General features: G+C 38.8%; 1 protein-coding gene across 1 annotated transcript in view; it reads left to right on the forward strand.

Moving 5' to 3' along the window:
• Positions 1 to 23410, forward strand: part of SLC49A4 (solute carrier family 49 member 4) — a 65267-nt gene extending 41857 nt beyond the window's left edge. The window contains exons 5-9 of the mRNA XM_041409308.1: positions 2793 to 2901; positions 3530 to 3597; positions 8434 to 8561; positions 18152 to 18334; positions 21453 to 23410. Coding sequence (XP_041265242.1) covers positions 2793 to 2901; positions 3530 to 3597; positions 8434 to 8561; positions 18152 to 18334; positions 21453 to 21568 — 604 coding nt within the window. The 3' untranslated portion in view covers positions 21569 to 23410. The remainder of the gene's footprint in view (positions 1 to 2792; positions 2902 to 3529; positions 3598 to 8433; positions 8562 to 18151; positions 18335 to 21452) is intronic.
• The last annotated feature ends 1157 nt before the right edge of the window (positions 23411 to 24567 follow it).

The raw sequence follows: 24567 nt of genomic DNA on the forward strand, positions 1-24567 counted from the left end.
AGTTATTACACCATCAACAGAGGTCAGCCATCCCCTGTGGGCCCTTTTTGGGGGATGTTCTTAGGAACTTGATTCTTCCTTCTGATTTGGAGGGTTCCTCCTGACAGATTGTACCAATTAGTTGATGTCTGATTATCTCCTGATACCAGCTTTCTCAGCCTGTAGTGGGAGACAACAGATTGGTCATGGTTTGGGAGCTAAGCCCAAATCTTTCAACAGTCTATCACACACTGTGACAAGTGCAGTTTGAATTTCTATTAGAAAATGTGTGGTGCCCTATCTCAGTTTCTTGGGTGAAGCAAATATGACTTGTTTTTATTTCCCCAGTTCAGGATATTCCACAAACTTCAATGGAAAAAAAAAATTCTGATACAAGTAAATGGTTAGTGAGTCTGAAAAGCTGCATTAAAAAAAATGTGTTGTGATTTTTGTTTTGAAGTAATAAGATGCTTTTAGCCAGTTACATGGCTTTTATATTTTCTAGGGACTATGTAAGCAATTTTGAAATTTTGTATCAGGGGTTTTATGCATCATTGTTGCTTTAATGACACTTTCATCAATAACACCATCCAGTAATGGAAGCTGCTCAGAATGTGCCTGATGTTAATAGGCACTGTCAAAGTTACTCTGAAAACGATGACTGACTTTGATGGGGCTCCCCTCTGAACCAGCCTGTCTTACAGATTCTAGTGGCGTTTGGTTTCTGAAAAAAAACAGAGGAAAAATCAATTCATATTCCAGCAGAATGGCTTAACAGGGAGGCTAATTCTGATATCCTGTCATTGCTGATAGGATGGAAAACAGTGTGGGTTCAACAGCTGATGGTGTGACAGACAGCACATTTTTTTACTTTCAGTGGAGCAATTGCAAAATTGCAAAAGCTGTGCACAAGTGACTGGAGCCATGAAAAGTGGAGCTGCTACTGAAGATGTGTGTTTGGAATGGCTTTAGCCAGCATGAGGTATTGCTGGGCAAGGGGGCAGAATGACACCTGGTGATCAGTATCTCTGTCACTGCCAGGCTCCCTTTCTCCTGGTCATCTTCCTTGTTGTGGAGACTAGGCAGGGGAGCAGGCTCTGTCCCTGGAGATGGTCATCATGCAGAGCTGTTACTGTAGGATTGGTACTAGGGGTTGGATGTGGCACAGAGCAGCTATCCACATCACAGTCTGTATTGTTGCTTGAGTTATAGAACAAATACAGCACAGAAACACTGATCAAGTAAAGGACATAGTTCTCCCTCAAAAGTAGCTCTTTAATGAAGTTGAGGTCCAGGTAGCCAAAGATTTGGAATATTCAGCAAGTGTTATTTCAGAACACTGCATTCAGACTTGTTTCCTCTTAGCAATATGGCTCTATAAGGTCCATGCAAAATTCCCTTTTATTTTATTTGACAAATGTTGAAATGTTTTTCACATGGATAGTATTAAATAGCATCAAATGCCAAGGTGATACAAGATAAGCTAGGATAAGAGTATGGCATTTTTAAAAAAGGAAAAAAGTTGTCAGGAAGACAGTAGCATTCAGAGCTACTAATGTATAGAAGAGCTGAAAGTTTGAGTGTTGTTTTTCTTTGCATTAAAAGATAAATCTGACACAAATGATATTGAAAGCGGAGGATATGTTCATGGGATAGAAACATGTTATTCAAGAAGAGGATGTGTGAAAAAGAACAGTGCAAAAAGCACTGGCTGCTGCGTTGTGTGTGGAGCATCCAAGGGAGTAAAACAGCATAAGCTGCAAACTTACAAATGTTTTGGAGAGTAATTGAATCTCTCTCTCCCTCTTGGCTTTTGTAACTGTGTGCTATCAAATTGCCACTGCTTGCCAAGGTACTGGTACTGATCAGGATCAATTTTATGTAAATTGTTTGAGACCATAGGGAGCCATGTTTCGGGTTACGCAGATATCCCATGGGATAACTGACCTTGGAATCACCATAAAATCTCTTCAGTTTAAAATATCGCAGTTTCAGATTCCAAAGTGTATTTTCTTTCCCATTTGAAACATTTTTGATGAAAACTTGGATGTCTTAGCAAGGATTTCACATTTGCTTTCAGTTATGGTGAGTGGGGGAAATTGTTGGTTAAATTCCTGTTTAGCTCTGTACATTGAAGATGATGATACAGCTTGGCTGTTTCACCTTCACTGAATACTAAAGGTTGAGTAATTGGGTAAAGCAAATATGTTGACTATTTAGAGTATTATATCTGTCTCTGGTTTTTGCCAGTTCAAATTGTCAAAATTTTTCACTCTTGGAACTGTATCTGTCTCATTCCCAGAGCTTTCCTTGCCTTTCACCAAAATAAAGAGAATTAAAACAGGCTTGGTGGTTTTTTTTTGATCTTTTAAGTGCAGTTCAAGAGGGATGAATCTCTGATTTTATTTTTGAAATAAGCTTTTAATCTTTTATAATAATAAATAATAAGCACAAGGCTTATTATTCCTAACATACACTTAGGCTAAGTAGGTTGCCCATGCCAATGCATGGAAGAATTGCTTGCAGAAATGAGAAACATATGAGCCCAGCATGTTACAAAGATCTTTGAACTATGTGGAGAGAGTGGCTTTTCCTATTATCACTGTGCTAAGGTGGCAACATATCAGCCACTAGGAATTCACTGGCATGGCTGGATACCTTTCTTGATTTCCCTGGCTCACTCCTCCTTCAGACCATTGCTGATTTTCTTGATAGGCAGAATATAGAATCAAGGGTGTGATTTACTCTCCTGGCTAATCTTGGTGCAATTTCTAATAGAAGCTGAGGCTAATGGCATTCTTTTATCTTCACAGCAATTTCCGATTCTTGATGATTGCTTTGGCCTATGCGATACCACTGGGTGTTTTCTCTGGCTGGTCTGGTGTTCTGGATTTGATATTAACACCCATTCATGTAAGCCAGGTAAGTATCTCTTGACTGATAATCAGCAGCTATTTTATAAGTGGTATGTTTTTATTTTTCACTAGCATGCAGTTTTATCAGATTTTTATGTTTAACATGCTGTTAATACATATGGACCACTTTACTCCCTGAAATTTTAAACAAAATGAGCTGTAGCTTTGGCATCCCAAACTGTCAAAACTCTCCCTGCAGACTCTCCATCAGTGGTGAGTGTTTTCAGAACTGTACATGCCTTTTAACAAAAAGGAAGAAGTAGGTAAAAAAGTGGGAGTATTGTTAGCTGCTGCATCTCTAGTGAAAAAAATACTGCATGCGTGGTGAAAAAGATGAAGTGCGGAGAGGATGATTTCTAAGCTTTTGATAGAGTATTATAGAAAAACAGAGGACATTACTCAGATTCCATAAAGAGAGGTCACATTTAGGGCATAGACTACTTAGTCATACTTTCTTCTGGTGAATTTATTTCCTTTCCCAGAAAAAGCCTTGCACTTCAGATTATTGTAGAGAACTGTTGTTAGCAGTTTGGAGCTCCTGCACAGCATTTGTTTTGAAAGTAACATCATCTTATTTTCTGCGCTTTAACACATTTCTTTATGTTTTTGTTTTGTTTTGTTTTTTTCCCTGTCAGGTGGATGCAGGCTGGATTGGATTTTGGTCTATAGTTGGAGGTTGTGTTGTTGGCATAGCAATGGCAAGGTAGGAATAATTACAGGTCCTTCTCCATTTCTTCAATTGTGATTGTCATTTAGTTTATCCTCTTAAGAACAGAACTTGTTTTCTCTCATCTTTCAGAAACTTGAAGTGGAGAATTCCTTTTGGGGTTATAATGTGTTTCTAGTAAAGCCATAATTTGTACCACGTTGGTGTTGCCGGGGATTGAGAACTCCACATGCATGTACCTGAATTTGGAAGTCAGATTCTTGTTCCTGACAATGGCTTCCTGTATGCTGCTTTTAAAGACAGCTCTGGTGAATTCAGCTGCCTGGTATGAGGGACAACCTCATTGTAGCACATTTGGAAAGCATTGAAGAAATTATTTTCTGTCTCCTTCCATTAACACTTTTGGGCATATTGTTTCCCAGAGGGATATAGGGAATGTAGCACAGGCAGCCTACCCACAATAACATTATGTTCTTCCACAGAGAAAACAGCCTGGGCCCATTTTGGGCAGGTTGCTGGATTCCTGCATAGCCTAACTATTTTCTGCTGTATCCTATGGGCTACGGTATGGGTATCTGTATGCTTTTTGTAATTCCAGACACAGCTGTCTCTGGCCATCATGAGCTGATGACATGGGGAGTAGAACAGCAAGAAATGGATTGCCCTTCCAAAAGGCTGCTGTTTCTCATTCATTGAGGTCCCCTTTAGGAAAAGGGATGGTGGGAGGGAGAAAATATCTTTTAGGATGTACCTGAGCAGTGAGTTTATTGTGTGATTAAAATCAATCACATGTTCCCCTTGCTTTGGGATATCTGAGCTTCTCTGTGTCCACTCTTTAGACTCTGTGTCCAGGTATCTGCAATTGTTTCATCATCATGGTGTTGTGGATGGAGAGAGTGATCTTTTCAGTACTCTGTTTTTGAAACTCTCTTTTTTTCACTTGCTGTGCTTCATCAGAGTACACAATGCATAAAGAAATGTGAGGTTTCACATCCTGACATTTTGCAGGCTGCCTAGCAACTGCAACAGGGAGAGGAAAAAACTCCTGACCTAGGGAAAAGAAACAAGTGCTTCTCTCCCATCCACTCCAGATGCAGGCCAAAGGACTTCATCTAGCCAAACAAAGTTCATGCCCTGATTTCTTCTAAAAAGAGTTGCTTTTGATTAGCCAAGCTGAGATACAATGTTTTCTCTGTAAGAGAATAGATGGTTAAAAGCAACTGGTGCAAATGACACAGATGCCACAGGTTGCATGTTGAAGCAAGTAGACTGCCGTTTTTCATCATGAGTTAATCTCTAGTATGTTTGCAACATTTCAATAGTGGAGCTTAGAAGCTCACTTAACTTTACTAGGAGAGAATCTGCAAACTCTATGTCAACATGCAAATCTCAGTCTTTATGGTAGATTAATTTATTTAATATACTGCTTGGGTTTAGCTTCAGGAAATGCAAGCAGTCTCTTTAACTGCTTCAAAATTGATTTCAAGCCTTGTTGAATACCTGTATTTTGTAGCATTTAGTAAATTTAAGAAATACCAACAGTCTGTCTCCAAATATGTCTTTCTAACTTGGGTGATGCACAGTTCAGATGGGAGGGTTTGCATACAGAAAGGGAGGGAGAAGGTGATTTGTCACTTCTGATGGATGGCTCTCCCTCCTAGGCCTATTCAGCATTTATCTGTGTAGGGTTGAATCAATGATGAGTCTGACTGTAATCTGCTGAAAGTTGTAATTAGGAAAATTAAGTAATGATTCTTGTCAAAGCTGACAAGTTGATATATTTCAGTGTCAGAACTGTGATTTGCCAAGCAAGCAGCTCTCTCCCTTAACCACCTCTCAAGAAGCTGTTAGTTTTGGGGTGGGTTTTTTTTTCCTTTTTTTCTTCTGCTAATTTGTTAAAGCAAAATTAGTGCATCTCAAGAATTTGCTGCTTCCATTTTTGTCAATGCAGATTCTATAATTTAGAATTTTTAACAACCTGAGCCTTGCCCTGGAGCATTAGGTCCTGTACATCACAGTAGGTGTTAAATCATCTGATTTTAAAGTAATGCCCAGTTTGGAAATTTGTTTATCTATCTAGTTTTCAAAATGCTGCAAGTTTCTCTCAGCATTATACATAAATCCTTCTACTCTCCACCCACTGCTGTCCTGATAGCCATGAACTTACATGTTTAGCTAATGTGTTTGATGCATTTTTATCATTGAAAAGCCTGGCCTATTTTGGGCAGCTGGTAGGTGCTGTACTCTTTGCTGGCAGCTTTCAAATGCTACTAGTTTGAAGAAAAGCAGTGTCAAAGAGCAGCATTCATATAATTGCATGGAAACATGAATCTATTCCCTTTTCTCAGATTTTTAATTTTTTTTCCCACATTTGCCAAGGATCAGAGATATTTCTGAGGTTTCGTCCTCTGCAGCTCAGTTTCAGTTCCTGCTTCTAACCTGCAATCTAGTCAAAATGCTGAAACTTTGTGGCATGGTGGTAATTTCCTTAGCAACAGACAGTGTTGTCAGCAGTGCAGGTTTGTGATTTTAACTGCAGGATACAACCTAGGGCTGGATCTGCTGGGAGGCTGGAGACTCTACCCACAGCAGGCTCAGAGGTGTGTGTCTGGCAAAGTATACACCTTCTCTGCTGTTGTGCCTAGTTTTTTAGCAGTTGCAGGCAATTCCTTACATGCTAGATGACATAGAAGGATTTATGCAGAACAGAGGTTTGAAATCAGGTACAGGGTCTGAGGATAAAAGTAATTTCTCATATTTTTTGATTGAAGCAAGTATTATGAAGAGTAGACTAGGTTTAGAGTCTTCTTTATTCTCCTGTAACCAGACAAGAAACAGAAGTCCTTCAATTACTAAGTTCAGGCTAGGTTATTATGTAATTTTTTTTCTATTATTTCTATTGCTGGCTGAATCCAATAGCTGAATAAACCTTTACTTTGGGATACATTTGACCCTTTCGAAGTTCTGTGATATCTGAGAGCTCTTTGGAGCACACTGCTACCCAAACTGGGATCTTTGTGTCAGGAAGAGTTGCAGCTGCTTGGTAAAGGTAGGTATTTTCTCCACTTAGCTGTCATGAATGGATTAGATGCATACCAGCCTCCCATCCCCACATATCTTTGGTGGTGGGATAGACACCAAGGATCCTCTAGACATCACCCCCAGACCTGTAGTCCCTCCTAGAAGGCTGATATTTCTCACATTGTTTCATTAGACAGGATCTACATTGCTGCCCTTGCCTGTAAGGACAGTGATGTTGTCTGCCTGCAGGCAAAGCTGGAGTCTCTGTGGAATAAGCTGGAAGTTTACACTTCGAGATCCTTCTGCAAAGCTTTTAAAATTGCTGATTTTGACCCTAGTGATCCCAAAGAATAATTAAAGAAACTCACTGGCAAACCAGTGAGGCGATCCTGACTCCTGGATCGGATTGTTAGAAAAAAATCCACCAGCAGCAGCTGACCTCTGGCTATTGGAGATGAATGCATAAGCCACTTGAACACTGCAGTCATAAACTTCTCAGATTATATGCAGCATTGATCTCCCACTACTGCTTATTGAATTCCTCACTGCTAAATTCAATGTGGAATTCAGGCATGGGGAGAATCAAAATACCAGGAAAGAGGTTGGTTTGGGGGAGCAGAGAGTGTTTGAGTGCACTACTCCTACATCTCTTACGCTGTATTTGGAAATTCTCAAAATTTTGGCAGCATTTCATGTTTTATCAAGTAAACTATAAGGTATCTGCTTATAGAGTAATCTTTGTCAGGGCAGAGAAGGCAGTAAGCTGGTAGACAGGCAAATTTCATCTTGGATGAATCTGGGTGGATTATGCTGCCATTGGCCTAATCAAGGTAGGAGCCTGTCAAGGGGGCAGAAGATATGCTTTAGAAATACATACCTAACCTGTCCATTCCAAAATTAAATTTCCTAAGCAGGAGATTATAGAAAATTACTCATGAATAAATAACATTGCCTTTTCCAGTATATCTTTCCCAGTAGTTAGGTTGCCATCCCCTTTGAAAAGAGCAGTTGCACTGATAATTATGCCACATGAGCACTGCTCATTCTGTCTCCTTGAAAGAAAAAGGGGAAAAAAAAGACGAAAAAAGCAGTTGTACCATCAGGTGGTATAAATACCATAATTCCCTCTATATAACAGCCAGACTGCCCAAGGACTTGTGGGGCTATCCTCTCCCAGTCTGTCAGCAGGGTCTGTGTAGAAGAGGAGTAGCACCAAGCTTGTGGTTTCTGGAACTTTTCAACCCAAAACAGCCTCTGGCAGAGTTGACCCCATGTGTAAGGAGTTCCTTCCTTGCCTAAGCCACCACGAGCTTCTTCACCAATGCATCCAAGGGTTCAGAAGCTGTTCCTTGTCATCTTCAACTAGGGATTCTTTGGACTCTTTTGGAGTTTTTCCATTTCCCACAGGAATGAATCTTGACACTTAACTATGTCTTGAATGAAACGCGGCAGCCTCCTCTTATGCTAATGGAGCTCTGTGTCTGCCAAGGGAGGCTGGCAAATGCTGACAAAACAGCGATGGAAGTAGTGGTGAGATGCTGTGTCCAACAAATGCAGAAGAGAAAAAACCTCTCCTCCAGTGTTTTCATTTGATGCCTTGAGAATTGCTTGAGAATTGTTCTGGTTTGGTTGTTTGTGACAGCTAAAAAATCCATGGCTCTTCAGCTTGACAGCTAGAAATATCACTATTCTATAAAAATACCTTTTTTCTATTTCTGAAAATTAGAAATTACTTTTAAATTGTTTCTATAGTCTCCAGAATGTTTAATGACAATATACTGAATTAATTGTCAAGTATCCCATTTAAATAATATGAAAATCAGCATTTGTACTGCTCTGTTTTTATTTTAGATTTGCAGATTTTATCAGGGGCATGCTGAAGTTCATACTGCTGCTGCTTTTATCTGGAGCAACGTTAGCATCAACCTGGTTCACTCTCACCTGTCTAACTACTGTCACTCATCTGCCTTTAACCACAGGTACTGACAATGATTTTAATTCCTGTTTTTTATAATTGATATTGCAGTCAAATATTTGCAGTCTTCAATATCTTATAACATGGTTTGGTATCTTCAGTAATATAGTAGTTTTACTGAGAAGAAAAAAAAAACAAACAAAAACCAAACGTTTAGAAAGTCTGTTGAACCTGAAATATCTTCACTGCTTTGAGTAACTCAATAAAAAGATTAAAAACTTGAAAAATCCAATAACAGGAACCCTGAATACACATTTAAATTTTATTTGGGGACTAAGTGTTTTTCTGTTTTGAGTCCTTTGGAATAACTGAAGTGAGAAATAAATCAAGAAAAATCAGATGAATGAGAGTAGTGTTGCATATAAGAAACAGTGACATGTCTGGGTATTTAGGGGTTTGAAACTTGCATTAGTTATTAGAATCTCATGGTGCATTTCAAACCAAGGTGACCCATAGTGTTTTCAGCCATCTAAATCTGTCCCTGCACGGTGCTGTCCTCTTTTTTTGCACCTGCATGCAGGTTCAGGGAACTCTTCCAGCCCAAAATTAACTCAGCCTCTGCCTCAAAAAGACAGGAAAAAAAGCTGTTGGCAGGAGTGGGGGAAAAGCTCAGAGGTCTAGTTGGGCTGCCAGCGAGCTGTACCCTTCGTTGAAAGCTAGTGCTGCTTAGTTCTTAAAAATCTGTCCTTCACTTTATTATATGCACCAAAGGACTGATCCACCTGTGATTCCAAGACATTCAACAGACTAGCAAGTTACAGTACAACCTAAGTCATCAATATTAAAAAATATGTTTATTTAGTAAAGAATTCCATAAATCCATTTTAAATGAAGGGCCATCTCTGTTATAAGCAGTTTATGCATTCTAGGAGATATGAAAACTTTTTTGCCCATTTTTAATAAAAGAGTTTGGTGGGGAGAGTAGTATATAGAGTAGTGTTTTACTCAAATTAAGTTTGAGTTTCAGTAAGTGTCCTTGGTGCAGTGCAAATGTCACAACTATAAACTAAAGTGGGTACAGCAAATTGAAATACATGATCAATTCAGGAGCAACACCATCTGGATGGATAGGTCAAATTTGTGCTTTATCTTGAAATTTCAATGCTTTCAAAAATTCTGCTTAAATAAAACATAATTTAATCAATAAACAAATCAAATTTCATGATGGCTGTTGTCATACTAAATGACTACACATTTCCATCAAATCTAAAATAAAAGCAATAAAAGCTTTTTTTCTCATGCTTGCCTGCTTCATCACTACAAGCCTGCAGTAATGTAAATTTTTACAGTAACTCTATCCTCTGAATTGATGCAACAAACCAAACACATAAATGACCCTTCAAGTCTATGCATAAGAATGAAGGAGAAACCTTTCAAGAGGGGAAAGTCATTATGTATGTACTCACCAGTGTTCCAAAACAAAACTGATGGAGCTCTCTCTGACTTTATTTTATTGGCTTTTTGGTAAAGAATTCGGCATGCAGCATAGGTTCTATAAGAATTCTTATTTTTATGGCATGTAGTTGCATTGTGCTGGGTTTTTTTTTGAAAGGTCATCCAATGTCAGGACATAAAAGTAGGGTAGGGTATTTGAGGTTTGATATATAGTGTCCTAAACTAGCATCCCTTGCTTCAAATGCAGGGATTGGGTTGTACTTCTCATGCAATTACCATTTCTCTTAAAATGGATGATTCCTTAGGTTAAGTTGTAATTATAGATGAGATTTTTCTGTCAGTGCTTTTCTTACATATGCCACTGTAAATACTGAACCCTTTTCTTTAAAACAGAAGGTTGTTTTGGATAGAAGTGTCAGGAATGTGGTGCATTCCTCAAAAAAAAAAAAAAAAAAAGGCAGTCTAAAGCTTCAGACTCTAACGTGCAGCCAGAAAATAAGATCTCTTTTTTCTTCTGTTTAAATTTCATAGATATGCGGTGGGGGAAGGTTCTTATCAGGCTTTTCTCATTAAAGTTCTTAAAAAAATAGATGTAATGTGCCTGTTCAATTTAGTTCCTTGTACACAGAAAAGCAGTGCTATATCTTTATGAAATATGCTGTTATGGATGAAAACACACAAGCTATTTAAGCTAATTTATAGGACTTCATGCTAGATTATTCCTCAGTGTAATGATGCAACATGATGATGACCTCTGCATTCACAGTAATTGGGAGAAACGGTACATTTGAATTGATTTGGATGAACTTCTTTTTATTCTTCTCCTTTTAATTAAAAGTTTCAGATGTAGAGAGTATTGGAGTACAAATCGAGGAGGTCAAATGCAGGCTGTGGGCTGGCAGCTTTTGGAAGTGATTAGTTGTAGCTGGTACAGGTGGAAGTCACTCTGCATATCAGTGGGCAGGTGTTGACAGTGGACTGCCAAGTAGTTATTCTCTATGTGTTTTGTAGAGCTTGAAGATGTGCAGAACAAAAGCAGATATCATTGTGGGCCTTTTCCCTCATTCATAGTTTTTTAAATTTTTTGGTTGATTTGTTTTTTTCATCTAGTGTTCTCTTTTTTTCCTTCTTTTCTTTTCTTTTCTTTTCTTTTCTTTTCTTTTCTTTTCTTTTCTTTTCTTTTCTTTTCTTTTCTTTTCTTTTCTCTTTTCTTTCTCTTTTCTTTCTCTTTTTTATTTTCTTTTCTTTTTTTTTTTCCAGGAAAGGTCCATAAAATACTTTTCATTCTAGAGTCACTTTGCAGGTGACACTGGACACTGCTGTAAAGGAGAGGTTGTGTTATTCAAGGCAGGTTTTGATGTTGACCGAAGGTTCTCAGGCTCCTCCACTTCCTCCTGTCCTGTGGCAGAGAGCACAGGTGTTGGGCTTGGCAGTGCTACAGAGCCAGTGATGGATCTCAGTCCACACTTTCAGCTTTATTCAAGTACTGAGGCAGAGCAAGCGGGGTTCAAAACTGACATGGAAGTTTGTGGGGGTGTACATTTGATCTCCCAAAGAGGTTTTTCCTTCCAACCATGTAGCTCCCGTTTTGGGAGGGACTTCCCCCTCCTCTCTTGGCCTGCCTCCAGTGTTGTTCTCTTGAACAAGTCAGGCTTTGCCCTACAAAGCCACAAGTGTTCAGCAATACCTGGGAACTGCTGAAATATCCACATGATCTGAAGGATTGCTGGTACAGTTAAAAGGCAGCTCTTCCACAGGAGGACAGGACTGTCATTTTGGGGAGGAGACAAGACACCTTGTGGGAGCCTTTGTACTGGCCCAGGTGTTGAGGCAGGCTTCACCACAGAGATGAAGGCTGCTTAGATGGCATCATCATTGGCTGCTGTATCTCACCTAACAGCTGCTTGATCCATTAATAAAGTTTGCATCTACAGGCAGACCCTGACAGTGGTTTCCCCAGGTCCAAACCCAGTCTTTTCCTTTAGCATGTGGATAAGCTCACCTCCCTCTTCTGAAAACCCTCTGCTTGTCTCCCACCTGGGCTCAGAGCAAGCAGTAGGTGGATGTGTTTTTATGGAAGCATAAAAAAAGATAAGAGAGTTTGGCCCATTATTCACCCTAAAAGAAAAGGAAAAAAATCTCTAAATATTTGTTTTTAAAATACAAGCAAACCAAACCCCTCTTTTAATTGGTGTTCTTTGTGGCAGTTTTAGTTATGTCTGGTTTAAATATTGGGCAGGGAAGGTATTTGAAAAAATGGTCACAGCAAAATATATTTTCCTCACCTTGTTTGTATAATATTCTCCTAATTCCTTTTAAATAGGAACAACATCATTTAAAGATATTTCCTACAAGACGTAATTACGTAAAATGGAGACCTTTAATGCAGTTATTAAAAATCAATGACTGCATTTGTGGTTTTAAATTATACTGTTTAGGATTGTTTTTATTGAGTAATGGCTGCATTGCTTCATATTTGCATAATACGCTCCATTTTTCCTCCTCCCATGGAGGAAGACAAGTTTTGTGTCATTTGCTGACTTCTTAATGTAACTCCAAAAGACTTTATAAAAAGTGTATTTAGAGTTGTATATAGGAACTATAACAGCCAGTGTGGGCAAAAAAGAAAGCAAGGCAATAGTGATACAGTGCCAGCTACTATATCATCTGTCTAAAACACCTCTCATCAGCTAATCACAGCTCTCCAAAAACCTTGATTCTGGAATTGGTTTATATTTTAAGCAAGCTTGAATTTTATTTTAAGAAATTTTGATGTATATTGTTTGCATTTCAGTTTCAAAGACAATTTTATGTACACATTGAGCATTAAAATAGTTTTCTCCATTGAATTCTCAGTGCAGCTGCTGATCTATTTCTCTTTGCCAAGTTCATTGTTAGTTTGCTTTGTACTGAACTTCATTATGTGAATTTATGTACAATGGGATACTTCGACCCAAAATAATTGCGTAAGGCATTGTATTGCCAGTTTCAGTATCTTGCCACTTTGTATTGCTGGTAGGATCTCTGGATACAAATACTAGCATTTTCCAAAAATTGATATGCAACACTAGTTGCTTGCAGCTCAGATTTAATGTTTTCAGTGTAGCATATCAATAATATTCTAATATTTATGAGCACATTCGGCAGAAGTTTGCTTTACAAAATCTTTTCTAGTACTGCATGGCAGACACTGAATATGGTGGCAACTCCATAAGCTGATGACTATATTTAGGTTAAGCAGCCCACACTTTTATTTTCAGGTTCAACAGATTGAACATTGTAAACACATCTGTCTCTCTGTCCTCATCTACAAAGCACAGAAGAAGAGAGGTTTTAATAATATAATACTGATTGGTTTATTGTTTCAGTTTAGTTTCTGAGATGTGCTTGGTAAATGTAAGGCAGGGGAACCCAGAGGATAAAACAGTGGCCTGAAAACATTAACCTCCTTAGGGCTTTGGGCAAATCATTACCCCAAATCCTGCTGTGCTTTTCCCACTCATAAGATGGGAATAATGAACTTTGTTTTGCTGGCAGCTTCTTTAACTTCACAAATAGAAGAGTGCTTAAAGAAGTAATTTAGGGGGTTATTTTCTTTCAAAAAACACTGTTTAATTGTATACAGTGCTTGAAATTTGGGAAGAGCCTTTCAGGGATCAATATCTATGAATCTGGGCACTTTAAATATCCATCAATAGTAAAACTCAAATATTGTGTAATTTCCAGCCCTCTCCTCTTTAATTTCTTGAGGCTTACTCAGTAATTTTTCCACTTCTTAGTTCTCAAAACTGAATGCTCTGCTTTCTAAGCAAGTTCCACTTGCTTTTCTCATGAGAAGAATGTAGAACAAATAAAATTTGATCAGATTTTTGGTTACTTTCAAAACTATATCATGAGATAGCAATTTGCTCAGTGCATGCTGGAATGGAAATGCAGGCAATGGAACATATTGATGTTATAAATGTGCACTACAGAGACATCTTTCTTCTATTGTGTTTTTTCATTCCCATAAGTGAATTACAGTAAAATTTATTGTTTTACCTTAAGGGAGTCACATTTCTCATTGAAAAATTAAGGGTTACTTCTTCCATGACTTTTCTTACTATGGCCAGTAGCAAGAGTTAGATTATAGGGAGGTTTCATTCTACTTTAATGGACTTTAGATTTTGGCAGGAACTAACTTGAATTGTTCAGATTGGTCATGGGGATACTGAAGCACTGAAGTCAACAAAGCCTGCATCCACATGAGGCATTATCCTTTCACTTTGATGTTTGGAATACAGTTATAATGGGCACTGACAAAGTGCCCTAGATCTCCATAGGTTTTGCTTTAAATTGTGTGCTGCTTCCCAGAAAATATCTTCCATTGTATTTACTCTCCTGTTTATCTCTATAAAATTTGTGTGAGTTTTGGCTGAGTGTGTCTCAGAAGAGAACTGTTACAAAATGCACAGAATTCAAGAGATTTTGGCAGAGGACTTTGGAAGGAGATACTGTACCACTTGCTTGCACGTGATACAGCATTTCCTGTGTAAATTTATCTGAAAGCTTTTTTTTTTTTTTTTAAGAAATGGTAATATTTCATATTCTTTGTTAAAAATCAGCCAAGATATGTGTGCCAGTGGCTGATAAGAACTAGTCACATCAATTGAGGTCCTTCCATCAATTTCATTTGGTTTTGGATCAGGCTCTGTAGTTATACATTCAGTGATGGAATAATGAAACATGTTGCAGAATGTCCTGGAAAATTCTGGGAAATTGTTTGTATGTCAGAGATAGTTGAGTCTGCTTCTGCTGGATTGCAAGCTCATCTGAGGAAACCAAGTGAAGGCTGTAATTTAAATCACTTCCCTGTTTGAATTCCTAGCTTCCCCCCCACCATTTTATTTTAATTGGTAGAAAGCTTTTGCCACAGCTTGTGGCTGGGAGAAGAGAAAGTCTTTTTCTGGGATGTGGGCATGTATTTGCCATCCAGTAGCTCAAGGCCTGTAGGAGATAAGCCAGTCAGGAACCTTCCTTCTTGCCACTTTCTCTCCTCTTTCTGCTAAGCTACTGTATCACCATCAGTCCCAAGTCATCTAACTGGTAACATCTCTAGTGCTATTATCAAGGCACATTTTATTCCTTGCTTCCTTCCTGGCCAGCAGAATGAGGGCTGAGGGAATAGCAAGGGTTAGCTCATACCTCAAGCATGAATATGACATGATGAAACATGGCTCGAGCCTCCTGCTGCAGCAGCTCCTGCCAGTTCTCTGAAACAGCTGTGCTGTGGATGGGTTTTCTGCTTTTGCTGATCTTTTTGCAGTGGTCAACCTGAGAAATAGCTGCTTAATGCACACAAACATCTTTTAAACTATTTCAATTAATATCATGTTTTAAGAAACCTAGTCCAGTTCCATTGTTGATGTCCATAGCTGCTGTTGTCTTGGATATAAACTTTGCACATAACTTCATAGGCAAGTAATTAATTCCTTTTCCTGAGAAAAAGTGATTTTTTTAATAGTAGCAGCATGACACACTTCTCCAGTATATGCCTATCCAAGTTAGTTGTTATTGTTTAGGACATAATGTTAGCTTCTTGGTGAATCATCTCTTTTTTTTTCTTTTGTCAGTGCTTTCAGATCCTTATATTCATTTCCAAGGACTGTCATTAAGATTGTCTTAATTGAAAGAACATTTGCTGTAACTTGAGCAGCTGTTCCTCTGCAGTATAAAATCGTGGTAATTGTTTGTGTTCGTTCAGCACAAGGTCTCTGTGATGGAAAGGAAATGGTCCCTGTTAATAGGTGGTATCTCCCTGCTGTCCTGTCACCCACGACTTGGAATATGAGATACACTGTTTAGTGTGTGAAATAAAAAACAAAAACCACTTCTGAACTCTGATTTTACTTGTTTCTGGAACTTACTTTTCTAGAACTGTGTATCTTATCTTCAAGTTCCTGTCTAGTTGACCGATTGGATTTGTGACTCAGTTGCACAGTTGTGGTCTCTTCATCTTAATACCTTGCAGTGAGTGGTCAGCAATGATGTAATTCAACTGGCATATTTTAAACTAGAAAATCTAGTTTGAAGGTTTCTTCTCATTTTATGGAAACCTTGGCACCTACTGTATGAAACAAAATCTGAAGTCTTTAAATGGCTGCTAATTCTTGCTTTCATCTCAGTGACTCTATGTTTCTGGAAATTATATGTCTAGACATTGTCTCTGTTCAGAGGTATGATTTTCCTTTCCTGGCTGCTGCTCCTTCTGGAAGATGTTTCAGCCCTCTTGCCGAGGTGTTGCTTCTGACAGCCTTCTCAATGCTCCACTTTCAATGGCGCTGTTGTGGCTTTCAGCAGCTTCTCAACTATTTCTGCTCTTTGAGTTTCTGATACAGAATTACAGCTGGGTGCCACCTTCTCTTCTTTGGGGGAGGTTCTGAAAATGTTCTCTAGAAGTTACAAGTCTATCTATGGACATCTTCAACTGAGTGTAGTAATAAGGGGCAAATGTTCATTTGTCTTAAGAAATTTTTCTATTTCATTTATGTGTTGGTCTCCCAAGCCAATACAAAAATTGCAAACCACTGAGCGTGATTGGATATTCTGGCTACACCTGACAGCAGTTAGAGAGATTTAGAGCAATATGCAGCAGTGTTTGAGGTAAAAGGGAGTTCAAAGAGTGGCTCATGAAACTTTAAATACTGGTGAGAACTTGCAGCAAAAATCTATGGATCTTGTAACTAGGGAATCAGGTCTTCAGTGTTAGCTAGAGGAGCGCATTAGGAAGAACATCCTAACACGGTATGGGGTTTTTTCTTTCCTCTCTGACAACTCCTGGACATATCTTGCATCAATTTCTTTGATTTATTCTGCAGTTTATGACAGGAGAATTCAAGAATAGGAAAAGCTACCATGGTTTTTTTGAGGGGGTTGCTTTTGTTTGGTGTTGCATGTGTTTGTTTTTCTTAACAGCTCAGAGTACTGGGGTATGCTCAAAAAAGTGGGGCCAGCTCTCCCTCCTTTTTCCTGTCTCAACAAGTCCTCTTTTGAAAAAGAAATGTCCTTGTGCCTTGGAAGCAAACCACATGAAATAGAGGATGTAATAGATAGCCCTTTCTGCTTCTCAATCTGTTTATTTGATTTCCCTGATTTTTTTATATTTTAAAAAGCTAATTTTAAATTTTTTTAAGCTGAATATTTACTGCTTCCCAGCAGTTTCTCAGTTGAAAGCTTGAGCAGTGCTTAACAAAAGATGAAGCAGAGCTGTTTCTGTTCTCCTCTTTCTAAGACAAAAGAGTGTAAATTAAACTGAAATATGTACACATATATATATTTCTATGAATTTCTAAACAGATACTAAATGTTTGTGAAGTTTTGTGGTTTGGTTGTTTGGGGTTTCTTTTTTGTTTGTTTGGTTGGTTTTTTTAGTCCAGAAATAGCTATAATAAGTTTATTAAATGATAATATAAGTATATTAAGCTTCTGTATTAAGTACTGTGAAGTATTTGGCAGAAATCATAGAACAAAATAGCTGAGGTTGCTGAAGAAATGTCACATTTTTCTGTTGGTTTGTACAAGAAAAACAATTTGTTGTACAGCAGCAAATAATCTGCATTATCAAATCTGTCCCATTCCTGTCAGGAGCTGGGTGCCCTTCATTTCCTTTTGAAGCCAGAAGGGATTCAACATGTTGCAGCTCAGGCTGTGCTGAATACTAATGTCTTGATAGCTGGTAGATCATTAGTATTTATTTGTAAAATGGAAGCAAAATTAGTTTTGACCTTTAGATCTAAGTCAAAAGGTTAATCTATGTCCATTTCCAATTTGGTGCATTAATTGCTCCCTGTCCTAATTGTTTGTAGGACAATATTTTCTGTTTGTTTCAGAGGTAAATTAAACTGTAGGTGATGCTTTGCATTCACAATTTTGTTGTTTGTTTTACTTACAAGTGAAGTCCAAATCACTGAATGTATCTTCATGGATTCTGTTTAAATAAATAGATAAATAAATCAATCATTATTTCTGACTTTTTTTTTCACAAATCAATGCATGCATTCTTCCTAAAGCTAGTGGGATGTGATGTTCTTTTTGCTACACAGAGGATAAAAATAAGATTATGCATTTTTTGGTTATTCAAATATTAGTATTCTTGGCAGCTCTGAATAGGAGGGGAAAACACCAGCATGAAATTAATAACTGTTTTTGTTTCTGTCATAGCTACACTGTACACATCCTGCATTTTGCTGGGCATATTCCTCAACAGCAGTGTACCAATATTCTTTGAGCTCTTTGTGGAGACAGTCTACCCTGTTCCAGAAGGAATCAGCTGTGGAGTTGTCACCTTTTTGAGTAATGTGTTCATGGGAGTGCTTTTGTTTTTCCTCACATTTTACCATACAGGTAAGTAATATAAGCCACTTGAAAAATTGAGTACTCCTTAAGGACATACCTTTGTCAGTAAAAGGAAGGATTTGCACGTACAATTTCTGTTAATAACCAAATGTTTGAATCCAATCAAGGGCAGCAAGGAAGGAGAATTTTAATTATTCTTTTCTATATGCACGCTTATAAAAATGAAATTTCTTAGATGAAAGACAATTCTACTTGAATCTGCTGTAGCCAGAAACCACCAAGGTGTACACACTGTCATCATATTTTATAAAGGCCAGGGTAATGTGACCATTAATAATGTTTGTACCTGTGGGTGTTGAGAACCACAGTAAAGCTGACCCAATCTCCTGCTCCTGGGTGGGCTGTATTGCCCAGGAGGGGCAGAGCAGAAATGCCCCATTTAAAGCCAGCTCTGTTCAGTGGGTCAGAGGTGTCCCGCTGCCTAAAGACGGAGCAGGCATTCCTTTGGGTAATCCCATGGTCTGTTCCAGCTCAACAGGATTTCACTTCAGGCTTTTGCAATTCATTCAGACTTTCTCGTCTCTCAAGTATTATTTGCTTCCTCCTAACTCATAATCATAACTTAAAACTTGCTGTTTAGTAGACTATAGTACATATTATTACTCTAAGCTGTAAAATAAGAACCCAGCTTGCTTTCAGAGGGAAGTGGTCTTTATTAATGGTATTCAAAGACGCAGATTTTTTCTTTGTATTTTGTCATTATGGTAAACATTTGCTTCACGGTGTAGTATTTGTAAACCATTAGAAAATGTGAGCTTTTATGTATTATTATTATTACTTAAGATGTTGTATTTTATAACTAAGAGAAGAGTGACAAATTTCAGATTGAATTCTGCTATAAATTATCAAGGTTTCAACCTGGGGCAAATTTTCAGCATGGTTTGTCTTTCTGCCAGGAAATTGCAAGCAGGATGACAACCTTGTTCCAAATTGTGGTCTGTGAACAGGAACGGAGAGAAATTATTTAATTTTTTAATACTGATGCTGAACTGTATCATTGTAAAATCTGAATGCCATCTGGACTAGCCTTGGGTGGTGTCAGAGCTAGTCTTTACATTTTAAAGTATACTTTTGATATTAATTGGTGTGAACTCTGTTCACACATACTACTGTTTCTGACATCTGTACCTGAGCTGGAAAGATAATAGAATGTTCAGAGAATTTTTTCAGTGTTTGGAATTACATAATAAATGAGGAGGGGGATATGGTGTCTCACTTCTGATGTAAGGATTACAGTAAAATGGACTCATTCCCCCATAAATGGGGTATTAGGGACCATTTTTTGTCTCTCATATTTCTTTCCCTATGAGATACCAGTAAATGCAGGTTAGGATAAACCTGAAATTGGTATACCCATACACTTAAAATATTTTCCCTATTTCTTCAAAAGGAAAGAAAAGAAAGTAATTTGTGCTTAGGACAATCCATTCTTTGATGAAAAGTATGAGAGAGTGTGTGGTCACTGGGGGAGATCAGTGCCGGGGTGCTATTGGCTCCTCTGATTAAAAAAATCCGTTAGAAGGTAGATAATGATCTTAATAATTTGCTTTCATTTGGTTCAAATACATCCTGTAATGGCATTTAAGAAGCTTACAGATAAACCAGAACTCAGTCAAATTCATCTTGTTCCCTTGGTCTTTCGTTTTAGGCCAAACAATCTTTCTGTAGTTTTCATTCAAATTTCTCTTTTTCTCCTTGTACTGATATTGCAAATGCTGTCAAGGACCCAAACCCTGGAAGCTTTCCAGTGCACTGAAGATTTTGGTTCAGCTAGCAGAGTGGGGATGTAAACCTTCCTAAAGCTCAGCCTTGCTGCTGGTGCTGTGCCCCAAAGCTGCAGCCTCTGGATGAGGTTTTACCTTTTCTGCAGGGATTTCCAAGGGAAAAACAAAAGGAAAATGACCTTTGGCTTCACATGATTGATGTGTTCCCTGCTTTGCCAGTGCTGGCACAAATTCTAGATCAAAAAAGACACAAAGAATTCCCAAGTTAAATTTTGTCTTTTGGGATATTTGAGTTAAAATCTGTTTAATCCAATTAAGGCGGAATGTTGTAAGGAAAATAATAGCAAAGCATTTGCCTGTTGACTCCTGGCATCACATAAGTCTTCTCCAAGCCTAGGAAATTTTTTCTATGGTTTTAATAATAATACTGCCTAAACAAATCCATAAGGGTGTTTGGTGGATCAGGGAGAATGTTGTTGAAAGTTACTGGTTTTGGAAAGTTGATTTTTCATGCTTTCTGACTGTTGTCCTTCGCCTTGTTTAAAATAAATCATGCTTTTTCTTTCAGCAATACAAATTGCAGATTTAAGAAAGTAGCAGTGATGAAGTCTTGGTTTTGATTAACTCAGATCTGGAGGGAGAGTCTAGATTCTGTAAAATTAAGTAATAATAATAGTAATAATAATAATGAAAAATGATAAAAATGAGTAAAACACTATCCAGTTAAATGAATGTTTCTTTAGTAAATTGACACATGTAGGAAAAAAAATTGTTCTACTTGTTTGAAAAAAATGTTAATCAAGCTGCTAATTATTAGTCAAATATCAGATGGTAGGATTTCTTGAGTACAGAACACAGACTTTTAAGAGCAGTACGTTATGTCGAACAGCTGAAAAGAGGCTTCCAAGGACCCGCTTTCTGCAATGACTTTTAAATTGAATTGATCTCATTATGCTCAAGTTTCTTCTGAGGAATTGGTTTTCCCTCCTTGCACAATGGGGTTTGATTCAAAATCAAACCCAGTTTCTTCCTATGCTTTTAATTTTAGTTCTCGATCCATAGAAATCAAGGGACTAATGAGCAGAGTCTTTGGAAGTGGTTTCTTCTCCATTAGCAATGATAGATTTTTTATTTTTTTCCCTCATTCTCTTCATTGGCAGGTTGAATAAGGAGGATTTACGTTAGCTGAAGGTATTGGTTATAAATATATATAACTTAAGGTGTCCATGGAGAAGGCTCACAGACAAGTTAAGATCAGGAGCCGTCAGGATTTTGTCAGAACACAGTGATTTCCTTCAGACCTGCCATCAATCCAAGTTTTGGTCACTTCAAACACAGAAAATATTTGATAACTGAGGCTGGGTCTCTGTTCTGCTTTGCAGAGTTTTCCTGGTTCAACTGGTGCCTGCCAGGGTCGTGTCTGCTCAGCCTGCTCCTCATCCTGTGCTTCCGCGAGTCCTACGACAGACTCTATCTCGACGTCGTCGTCTCCGTGTGATCACCCCACACTGGTGAGGGCTTGGAAGAGACTGGAAGTCGGCTTTGCAGTCTGCACATCTGCCTGGATTTGCACAGCTGAACAGCAGAAAAACAAAGAAATTTCAAGACTTAATCGTGGCTTTATTTAGAGAGGGTGAGGGATGGGTCGTTCTTACGTTCAAGCCCATCTTGATTTGCCATAAATGTGGAACTGGAGCGGTGATGGTGACACCCAAATGCACAAAGAGAATCTCTCTGCTGTCCAGGTCCCTGTGCAGGGCTGGGGCTCTCTGTTGAAGAGGCTGTTGATGTAGCAGTGAGGTGTATGTTGTGTGTGTGCCTGTGTGCTGACTCACGGTTATACGCACCAGGGTACCAGTAATCTTCAGTCTTTTATCAGAATGAAAATAGGGAATAATCTTAACAAAAGGAAAAAAAAATTAAATTAAGAAAAGAAAACAAAAATCTTTTCAAGATCTCTTTAAAATCACTAGTCATTTATATATTGAATGTTCATTAAACATTTAAGCTAAAATTATTTGGTGCTTGTACACTACATTTACATTCTAATAAAGTGGGTTCTGATATAAGACGCTGGTACCAGGGTTTTTAGCCATACTAAATATCCCAAATAATCCTTGCAGTGTTATTAGAGGCGTTTGTTACCACCCTGGAGCACAAGTAAACAATAGCTTTAGCTGCCACTGAATCCCATCCTGCACCCACAGCCATCTCTGAAATGCCACCACGGTTCCGAATCTCCTGAATATGGAGCATCTGTGGTGTACTGGAGTGTCACTCTAGGTAAATGTTGCTGTTCTAAAGGCCACCACTGTGTCACCTTTCCATCCTCCATCTCCAGTACTGCCTTTTTTACTGTTTGTGCCACTGAATACTGTGGGTGTGGATGTCTAAATCCTGCTAGTTCTCTCCTGATACTCTAAGGTGTGTGTGGTTTTTAGGATTAGTTTATGACTGAGGGTGCCTAAACAATATTGCTTGTAACCCAAGTCTGGAAAAATCACTGTTTCCTAAAAAAACCTTTCTAGTTGAGGAGGTGCATTGATGGCGAAGTGACAATGAGTTTGACAATGAGTAACTCACGAGTTCTGGCATAATATGGGAAATTAATGCCAGCTCTTTTTATCAGTACTAATCTGTGGTCGTTCTGGCCCTTACTTGAACATAAATATTAAAGACACTTTGAATAGTTTTTTAACTCAATTTTTAAACCTGCTAATTTCTTAATTATATTCTTAGATTTCAGTTCAGCATCATTTAAAATATTTCTGTATGTGTGTGTGCGTGTGTTCTGTGCTTTGTGTTACAGGGGTGTGTTTGTGTGTATGGGGGCGTGCATATTTATATCAATGTATACACAAATAAAACTTATATATATAAGAGATACCTATATATATATATATATAAGTTGTGCAAGGGTGTGTGTTTCCCTAGGTTTACTCCAGGTGATCCTGTCTGGGGAAGGTGATGTGCCCTTGTGGTAACCAAGCCAGTCACTGCCGTGAGTGGGGCTGCGTTGTGCCCCGTCTGCCACAGGGATTCTTTTCAGGGGTGAACGATTCCCTGTCGTGGCACTTCTGTGGCAGGGGGTGGGTGCACGTGTTGGAGGAGCCTCTGCATCTCTAGAAGTGAATCAAGCACCCTCTGCTCCTGTGTGGGGCTCTTCTTTGCCCCTGGGGCAACACCAACGTGGTAAGCTCACTCAAATAAACCCAAAACTACCTTTCAGACATGGATCTGTTCCTTCTGCCTGCTCTCCTTTTGCAGAGAGAATACACCTCTAAGACTTAACTCAGGAGTGTATCTGTGCAGTAAAATAAAACAAGCTGTTCCCTGCTTTTATGTTTTCAGAGCAATTGATGTATTTACTGTAGTAACTGAAAATGGATTTACATACATTGCCTGTATCAGCTCTAAATGGTCTTTCCTGTCTTGAAGCAGGTTCTTTGTGGTAGAGGAGCTAACCTGCACAGAGAAAATGAAATCAGTCCAACCAGCACATTCAGATCCACTGGCATCATCCCTTACTTTTTAGATAAGTGGTGTTAACTGTCCATCTTCTTTTTACTACGTTTTAGTGCCTGGCTTGGTTTCAGTATCCAGTAGCTGCTGCTACCTATTGTCTTCTGAAACCAGGGATCGTTTGCCAAGAGTCTGGAGTTGCATTGTCATGGCAGAACTGCAAGCTGGGATGGCTCTTCAGAGCTCTGGTACTGCAATTTACTGTAGCTATATAAAGATTAAAATTGCTCAGCTCAGGCACTGTCCTGAGTGACAGAGATTGCTAGTCTTTTCACTGTCATGAAGAAGCATTTTACACAATATTCAGACTATAATCTATTCTTCTTCTCTTCCAGAAGGCATCAAACAATTCAAAATATTTGTCAGTGCTTCCAGATGCAGGCTCTCTGTAGTCAGGGGAGAAGAGTGAACCTCTTGTTTTAAACCCTGTTGATTGTTTTTCTGAGTCAGTGTGAATGGCTCACTGTGACTCTGATGCTTTGGTAGCTGTTTCTGTGTGATGGGTTGATTGTGGGTGGACACCACGTGCCCACCAAAGCCACTCCTGTCATTGCCCTCCTCAGCTGGGCAGGGGAGAGAAAATAGAATGGAAAGCTCATGAGCTGAGGTTAAGAACAGGGAGAGGTCACTCACCAGTGACCATCATGGGCAAGACAGACTCAACTTGGGGAAACTAGTTTAGTTTACTAGCAATCATATCACAGTAGGATAAAGAGAAATAAAACCTAATATTGAAAACACCTTCCCCCCATCCCTCCCTTCTTTCCAAGATTAACTTTAACTTTTCTCTCCCCGCTCCCCTCAGCAGCACAGGGGTACAGGGAATGGGGCTGTGGTCAGACCATCACATCTCATCCCCTGAGGACTCCTCACATTCTTCCCCTGCTCCAGCATGGGGTCCCTCCCAGGGGAGACAATTCTCCACGAATTTCTCCAGTGTGGGCAGAGACCTTTGGGAACAATCCTGCTCCAGCC

This window comes from Onychostruthus taczanowskii, unplaced genomic scaffold, assembly GCF_017590055.1.
Source record: "Onychostruthus taczanowskii isolate IOZ18803 unplaced genomic scaffold, ASM1759005v1 scaffold10, whole genome shotgun sequence".
NCBI lineage: Eukaryota > Metazoa > Chordata > Aves > Passeriformes > Passeridae > Onychostruthus > Onychostruthus taczanowskii.